The sequence below is a fragment of the Lygodium microphyllum genome, chromosome 12, assembly GCF_053477565.2.
Source record: "Lygodium microphyllum isolate KBCC chromosome 12, Lygodium_microphyllum_v1.1.10, whole genome shotgun sequence".
Lineage (NCBI taxonomy): Eukaryota > Viridiplantae > Streptophyta > Polypodiopsida > Schizaeales > Lygodiaceae > Lygodium > Lygodium microphyllum.
Genome location: NC_141146.1, coordinates 100,576,215 through 100,584,897, shown reverse-complemented (window position 1 = coordinate 100,584,897; position 8,683 = coordinate 100,576,215). Strand labels below are relative to the sequence as shown.

The window sequence follows — 8,683 nt, the reverse complement described above, 5'->3', positions numbered from 1 at the left end:
GTGAATCAATAGGAATCCAGTTATTTCCAACTAATTTATTCCAATCAGCATGAAAAGTAATGTGCTGATGATAAGTATCTTTCATAGAATTTAGAGAATCAAATGATATAACAGAGATATTATGAATGGTCAGTCTTCTACTTAATGCATCGGCCACTACATTTTCTTTACCTGGTTGATATTGAACAATGGGATGAAAAATCTGAATAAAAACTGCCCATTTGATATGTCGGTCAGATATTTGAGGTTGACTAAGTAAATGTCTAATACTTTGTTGATCAGTCTTAATCATAAACTCAGAACCCATTAAATAATGTTTTCATTGTCTTAAAGCTTGTACCACAGCTAATAAATCTTTATCTTATGTGGAATATTTAAGTTCAAAGGGTTTCAGTTTACAACTAGAATAGGCTATGGGATGATTATCTTGCATAAGTACGGCTCCTATTCTAGATCCGCTAGCATCAGTAACTACTAAAAAGAATGATCTATTAAAATTAGGTAGTTGTAATATAGGAGCATGGGTTAATGCATGTTTCAATAAATCAAAGGATTTCTGTTGATTATCAGACCAATGATAAACAATACCTTTCTTTAAAAGTTTAGTCAAAGGCAAAGCAAGTAATGAAAAATTTCACACAAATTTCTTGTAAAAACTAGCAAGACCTAGAGAAGAACGTAACTCATGCACATTTTTAGGTATAGGCCAGTTCAATATTGCTTCTATCTTCTTAGGGTCAACTTTAATACCATCTGATGATACAATATGACCTAAATATTCAATTTCTGTTTGAAAGAACTCACTCTTTTCCGGGTTAGCATACAATTGATTATCTTTCAACAACTTGAAAACCAAGGACAGATGTTCATAATGTTTTTTCTCATTTTTACTAGATACCAAGATATCATAAAAGAATACAATAACACAATGCTGATATTTCAAAAATATACGATTCATCATTCTACTAAATGTAGCAGGTGCATTAGTCAATCCAAAAGGCATCACTAAAAATTCATAATGACCAAATTGTGTTCTAAATGCAATCTTGAATATGTCAAACTTATCTAATCTCACCTGATGATAACCAAATTTAAGATCTATTTTACTAAATATGGTAGAACCTTGCAGTTTATCCATAAGATCATCGACTCTAGGAATTGGATATCTATTCTTTACAGTAATTTTATTTAGAGCACGATAATCAATGCACATACGATAAGTATTATTTTTTTTCTTTACCAACAAAACAGGTGCACAAAATGGAGAACTACTAGGTCTAATCAATCCTCTATTTAGTAATTCCTCAACTTGATTTTGAATTTCTTTTTGCTCTATCTGGTTATGCCTATATGGTGCTTTACAAGGTGGTTGTGTACCAGGAATTAAATCTATTTTGTGGTCTTCAGGACGTGAAGGAGGTAAGCCATGTGGTAGATCTTCAGCAAAACAATCTTTAAATTGTGCAAGAAATTCTTTATGCCTAGGGTGCATATGTTTTTCTTTAGCTTGCAGTTCATTCATCCAAATTAGATAAGATTTACTACTTTTGCATAATGCACATTTAGCTTGAGTATGAGTAAGCAGTGGAAAAGCATTAGATGCATGCATACCATACAATGTAATATGTTTTCCTTGAAAATGAATATTAATTGAATGCGTGGAATAATCTATATCAAGATTATGCTGATGATGCCAAGGCATACCTAAAATAATATCACTGGACTGTAATGGTACAACTAGAAAATTCCTTCTTTCAATATATTCACCAATTTGAATTTCTAGATCATGCACCTCTTGTGTTCCATTATACCTTGTGCCTAAGAATGCTGCTTTAATGCGATAATGCGTAGGAACAGTTTGTAATTTCAATTCTTTCACTAACTTTGCAGAAATAAAATCATGTGTACTACCATCATCATGCAAAATGATCTTTTCTTTTCCATGCACTAAACATTTCATTGTCAACAAAGAATGTGGAGTTGGCATACCTGGTAAAGTATCCGAAGGAGTAGTAATGTCGTCTTTATCTTCCGTAAAGTCAGGCATTTCTTCATGTTCTTCATCTTCCATTGCTCCAAGATAGTTGATATGGACAGGTGGCTTCTTCGATTGGCAATTGGCTGCTAGATGTCCAGGTTGATGGCATTTGTAACACACTATAGGTTTGGCTTTAGATACATTGTTTGCAATGGCAAGAAGTCTAGGAATATTAGGATTTGGCTATGAAGTTGGCTTAGGGTTTTGATTGGTATTCGATGACAAAGCAGGTGGTTTTGCCCAAGACTTACGGAAAGATGATGAAGAAAATCGACCTTGATTGAATCTTCTAAAATTTGAATTGAATTGCTTTGATCCATAGTTACCATTTGCTTGAAATTGTTGTGGACGCTTGTCTCTTCCTCGAAGCTTGTCTTCAGTGTCATGAGCTAAAGAAATTGCATCTTCAAGAGTTGCAGGCTTGAACATATTGACTTCAGCGTAATAATGCCCAAGTAATCCAGACATATACTTGCTCTTGTGAGTCGCTTCAGGTACATCTTCAAGCATGCGTAAGTGGAGTAATGCATTCCAAAAGCATTCGATGTACTGAGGAATAGGCTCACGATCTCTTTGCTGAAGAAGGTCCCATTGCTTTATGGCTTTTTCATGGAATTGTGGAGGAAGGAAATTTTGCATAAACTTCTTCTTGAAACTCTCCCAGGTAATGGGACAATCTATGGTCTTACGAATCATGGTCCACCAAAGAGATGCTCTATCCACTAAATGATTAGTGACACACTTGATTTTATCTTTTTCAGCGTATGTTTCCTCATGAAAGTAATCATCAAACTGACTGATGAATGCAAGAACAGTTTTTCCATCTCGAGTGCCATTGAAAGTACGGAATTTTAAATTTCTTTTACTTATCTTTGTTTCTTTGCGGATGGATTGAGCTTCTAGAGTTGCATCAATGGTACGTCGAATAAGATCTTCAGATTGTGGTTCCTCTTTATCGGTAGTCGATCTTTGTAAATTGGCCAATTGAACTTGCAATGCTTGCCGGGCTCGTCATTCTTCGTCCAACTACATCATAATTAAATCCAACTTTTGCTCCATTGTAGGTTCAGGAAGATCGCTTTCAGCCATTAAATCATCCATATTTTGTTCCATCATCCTGCAAAACTTCAAAAGACCTCACACTCTCAAAATCCAATTAGTGGGATGAGCGTAGCTCAAGATCGGGTGTACAAGGATTATATATTTTTGTTTGGCTTTCACGGTCTTCGTCTTTGGCAATTGCGAGATTTGAAATCTTTGAAAAATCTATGTTTTGACCTTCTGCGTGTGCTGAAACTGATTCAGCAAGTCTGCGTATGCAAACAGAACCTTCCAGGGAACAACTTTGCAGTTTGGTGCTTCTGCACAGGAACAGTCTTTATAGGAGTTTTAAACACAAGTCAGTTCTTGACTTCAGGTTACTTGCCGGACTTGCAGAGTTGCAGACTTACGAAACTTGTAGAGTTATAGAACTTGATGAACTTGGTAGACTAGGAAGTTTTAAAGCTTAGGAGCTTTAGTGACTTTAACTAGTCGTGATTTTTGAGTAATTGAGGACGTTCGTGACGGATTTGACTGCGACGGAAATATACTGACGCCGCCCGATGACAAATTTGTGGGATGAAGCTTTTTAAGCTTATTATAAAGCTTATAACTTAAGCTTAATAAACTTTAGAGTAAAGCTTTTAAGCTTTATAGCTATGGAGGCTTACTATCTATGTTGAAAAAAAACGTCTTGAAGAAGGAGTTGTATATGTGGTCCTCCACCGTTACAAGCCGGTCCTTCGCGATCAGAGGCTGTAAACAGAGGTTCTTGACCGCCAAGTATCCACCCGTATCGACCGTTCGCGATGAGACTGACCGTAGAGCTTGATCGTTCTAGGAGCTCTGCCTTCGCACAAGATGGGTAGCGATTAGAAGCTTTCAATCTCAGCTTCGCTCTGATACCACTGGTGTGCAGATCGGATGTTGTATGCTCGCGTGGTGAATGCCGGAAGGTCCCCAAGAACAAAAGAACTCTACTTTTTGCACAAGACTCAAGGTAAAAAGCATGCACGACATGAACAAGAGACCAATTGGGTGCAATCTCCCCCCATGCCTTGTGTGAGCGCTCCACAAAGCATGTATTTTATGTATTAATCATCTTCAAGCTCAAACAATAGCCCAAATTACAAAATAGCACACTTTTGGCTTTTGAGTTTGCTTTAGCACAAAATAGAAATAAAGCTAATGGTCGGGCGCCCAAAGAGTCAGGTGTACCCAATACAATGTTCAAATACAAATATCATAATCGTGCGCCCATGCGCATACAAAATAATAAATAAATATCCAATGCCTCAATAAATAGGCGAGACAAAATATAGGCACCATGCCTAAGGTATGCGCCCGTCAAAATATAAGTGATAACTCGAATACACGCTATCCTCCAATGCTTTCCTCTGCCACTACTGCTATCTCTACACATCAACTGAAGCATTCACAATCGTTAGTAAAATAATACAATTAAACCGACAAAAGTGAATACCTAGCAATCTTCAGCTACATAAATAAATCAACTGGTTAAAAATCAATCCTAACCTTAATTTATTAAGAGTACGCACTCTAAACTCATAAACGTTTATTAATTTAATATGTATTTTACGGAATCATCCGCTATGGAATCACCCATGTACACACTAAATTAATGTAACGGCCGAAAAGGATAGGCGTCCCCATCAACTTCTCGCACAAAGAATCCACTTTGTGTATGAGCCCCGGTTAACAAAGTTTACGGGATCCACCGTAAAACCTCATGGAACCCACCGTGAAATATGCCTCCTGGCATCAGAGAGAGAGACAGAGAGAAGAAAATGAGATAGAGAAAATAAGAAGAATAAGAGAAAGAATTTGAACACAGTGAGAGAATTATAGAGAGAGGAAAGATAAAATTTAAAAGAAAGAAATAGAATTATAGAGAGAGAAAATAAGAAGAATAATTATAAAGAGAGAATTATAGAGAAGGGAAAGATAAAATTTAAAAGAAAGAGAAAAAAGAAAAGAAAAAAATAGAAACTTTTTTTTTAATTAAAATAAGGAGACACACACATACACACACACACACACATACACACAAAGAGCAAAAAAGAAAGAAGATGAGAGGGAGGGAGAGAGAGGGGAAACAAAGAGAAAGAGAATTATCAAGAGAGGAAATATAAAATTTGAGAGAGAGAGAGAGAGAGAGAGAGAGAAAAGAAAAGAGAGGAGAGAGGGGGAATAGAGACAGAGAGAAAAAATAAGAAAAAGAAGAGAGAGAGTTTGAACACAGAGAGAATTATAGAGAGAGGAAAGATAAAATTTAAAAGAAAGAGAAAATAAAAAAATTAAAGAGAAGAAAAAAAGGAAAAAAGAGGAGAGAGAAGCAAAGAAGAGGAGAGAGAGAGAGAAGAAGAATAAGAAGAAGAAAGCAAAAAGAGATGGGGGAAAAAAAGAGAAAATTCTTTTTAAATTTTACATATTTTTTGAGTGAGAGAGAGAGAGAAGATAAAATTTAAAAGAGAGAGAATGAGAAGAAAAAGATAAAATTTAAAAGGGAGAGAGGGAGAGAAGAAAAAAAGTAAAATTAGGAGAAAGGGGAGAAGAAGAAAAGGGAGCGGAGAGAGAGAGAGAGAGAGAGAGAGAGAGAGAGAGAGAGAGAGAGAGAGAGGAGAAGAAAAGAGAGAATATAAACATAAAGAGAGAATTATATATAGGAAAAAGATAAAATTTACATACTTTAAGAGAGACTGGGGGGGAAGAAAGTGAAAGAAGAAGAAGAAGAGAGAGAGAACATGTAGAGAGAAAAGTTAAAATTTAAAAAGAGAGAGAATAAAAAATACAGGAGAAAGAGAAAAGGAAAAGAGAGGAGAGAGAGAGAGAGAGAAGAAAAGCGCAAAGAGAAGAAAAGGAGAGAGAAAAAAATTTAAAAAGAGTGAAGAGAGAGAGAGAGAAGAAGAAAAAAAGGAAAAAAAATGAGAGGGAGAGAGAAGGAAAAGAGAGGAGAGAGGGGGGAGAATAAAAGGAGAGAGAGACAGAGAAGAAAAGTGGGGAGAGAAAAGAGAGAGAGAACCAAGAGAAAAGAAAAAATAAGCTAAAATAGAAGGCAAAGAAAGAGAGAGAGAAAAAAAAGATAGGGAATTTGGGGGAGAGGGAGAGAGAGGAAAAAGAGGAGAAAAAAATATGAGAAATAGATTGTTGAGCGAAGTTGCCGCCGCTTCGAGACAGTCGCAAAACGGCCTAACGTTCTGTGCACGCAAAACACTAGCATAATTTACTTTAAAATCACTCAAAACTTTTGAGTCAAAGGTTTTTGATATCTACTATCAAAAATGTTTTTGGTGAACATTCTTCAAAGCACTTAGCGTATATAAAGAACGACACAAAATCCTTACTCGACAAATATCTTGCAGGCATGGAGCTCACAGCAGGCGCCTCAGCTGCCGCAGCGACTCTGCATTCACCTGCAACTCGTCTCCTCTCGGGTCGACTGGCATGCCGTCCTTCGGTCGAGTCCGTGGACTTGTCCATGGCGTTACTGTCTCTAAGGGGACTACCAGCCGCAAGCCGACCCTTGCAATCAAGGATCAGCATCCATGGCGATGCCTTCCAAGACAGGAGACCTCTCACGGCGAAGGCCTCCGCCACAGAAGAAGTAATCGGATCGTCGCAAGCCACGGAGCCGCAGCAGGTGCAACCACAGCACAGGCAGAGCAATCCGGTGCCATTCTACTACCCCGGCCGCGCCTTTGCAGAGCTCGGTATCGCCCCTGAGAAGCTCCTCCTTCCAGGTGATCCTGATACCTACACTGTTAAGATCAGGGAAGTAATGCCTGTGGGGTACTTCGTTGATATGCCCAACGGTCGAGAAGGCTATCTCCCTGCCAATGACTTAGGGTTTTCGGGTGGCATCGAGCGCCTGCGCACAATCTTCCAAGTTGGCCAGGAGGTGGTTGTGCGAATCACTTTCAGGGGTGGTGGTGGTCGTGAGCTTCTCTCCATCAGGAAGTATGATCCCGAGCGCCCGCCTGTTGAGCCGCCTCGCATAGCACGTAGCAGTGGGAGCCCGAAGCATAGGTTTAGGCATAGGCGTGGTTAGGGCTAGCCAAGGTTGTTGTATCTTTTGGTGACCGTACCGATAGCATGGGGTATACACAAACACTTCTCTGCAATATTGCATTGATGTGTTGCTCTGGTGGTGAATTTCGCATTGCAACCTCCAATACTCATTGTCAGAGTTGTTGTGCTGTAAGTTTTCATGGGTCACGTCTTTAAGGACTTTCTGACAGCCTCAAAGGCTACTCTCTAAAGGTTCTGATGTGTTGTCAGGGGATTGTTGCTGTAGCAGATTCCTATAGATTAGTTTGTAAGTCAGATGAACAGGATCTGTCAAGGATGTACTATTTCCTCAATATATACGTCAGATGTTGTGAGTTATTGCTGTGGCACTTCTTGTTCTCACACATTTCCTTTGGTAAATCAAGCTGTACCTTATATCGTACAATAACACCACAAATGTTAATCATGTGGATTTTTGGCTACTTGGTTTTTAGCCAAGTGAAGCACACTGTTGTATTGCAGGTAAGTATCTTTGATCTTAGTTATCTCAGCAGGTGGTCTGAAAGTAGCTCATGAGAAGATCATCTCATCCTGTACTAGAGTGGAGGATAGCTGACCAGAACTGTTATGCATTGTAAATCACATTTCATGATTGCAGAAAAGCCAAGAGAGTTGTTTGTATGTATGTGCAGAGTTTGTATATCAATGATATGGCTGTTCAAGTTAGATATTAAGTAATGATGTTATGCATGTGCCCAGCAGAGAAACTGTGCTGTATTGTTTAGCTTAGACACACAGGTTGGACATTTAAAACTTGTTTGGGATGATCCACCGTTGAAGTCCTATGCTGAAGAAAGCTTGAGCTGACTATTATCGGTCTGTTTGTTGAACTGCAGCACTGCACAACACAAGATGTCGCAGGTTTCATGCCCCATGGTTCGTTCTTGGAAAGGCATGCCTACCTGTTACCTATTGTTCAAAACCATAACATGGAACATATGCCAATACTATTCAAATTTTATTCACAGTTGTGTATGCTTGTGAAGAGCCTGATTGTATGGATGATGTGAGATTATGCAGGTGCAGGATGTGAAGTCCTAGATCTGCTAGGGGTGGTATTAGCTTTGAGTGGTGGTTGAACATGAAGTTCCAAGGGAAAGTGGACATTGTTTATTGTTGGATGATGCATGTTTTTGAGAATGAGATTATGCTAGTTATAGAATGTGGAGCACCTACTACTGAGGCGCAATGGGCTCTTTGCGGCCTGACATATATTGGCATGACTTTCAGACTTGTACATAGTGGGTTAGGGTGTGTACTCGGAATTGAACACAAATTAAGATTATTGTTTGTTTGGAACAGCAGAAGGAGACGAGACATAAATATTTCCTTCAAGATTGTGATGGATATTGTTTGGTGAAGAGATCTTCACAATTGTTTCTATAGGAGGGCTTAGAAGGGGCTTGAACAAGATAGCAAAGGTATTTGAAAAGGAAGGAACCTGGGGATTGGAAATTTAATTTTATAAGCCCTCTTAAGTGCTCTTGCTTGGGCACTTAGATGATCTAAGATCCT

General features: G+C 38.5%; 1 protein-coding gene across 2 annotated transcripts; it reads left to right on the top strand.

The window, feature by feature from the left end:
• The first annotated feature begins 6,409 nt into the window (after nucleotides 1-6,409).
• On the top strand, nucleotides 6,410-8,465 carry LOC148028101 (uncharacterized). 2 transcript variants are annotated; one of them, XM_087689784.1, is made up of 3 exons: nucleotides 6,411-6,840; nucleotides 8,005-8,044; nucleotides 8,189-8,216. In XM_087689784.1, the coding sequence occupies exons 1-3, from the start codon at nucleotides 6,465-6,467 to the stop codon at nucleotides 8,199-8,201; spliced, it is 429 nt and encodes a 142-aa protein (XP_087545910.1). In that variant the 5' UTR covers nucleotides 6,411-6,464; the 3' UTR covers nucleotides 8,202-8,216. The 2 variants fall into 2 exon arrangements, with proteins under 2 accessions (XP_087545909.1, XP_087545910.1); XM_087689783.1 differs by having other exon boundaries at nucleotides 6,410-6,840; nucleotides 8,005-8,465.
• Nucleotides 8,466-8,683: the final 218 nt, after the last annotated feature.

Coding starts and splice junctions, on each gene's coding strand:
- LOC148028101 (XM_087689783.1), top strand. CDS start 6,465: ATGGAGCTCACAGCAGGCGCCTCAGCTGCCGCAGCGACTCTGCATTCA. Junction 6,841..8,004: donor TGAGAAGCTCCTCCTTCCAG/GTGATCCTGATA, acceptor GTTGAACTGCAG/CACTGCACAACACAAGATGT.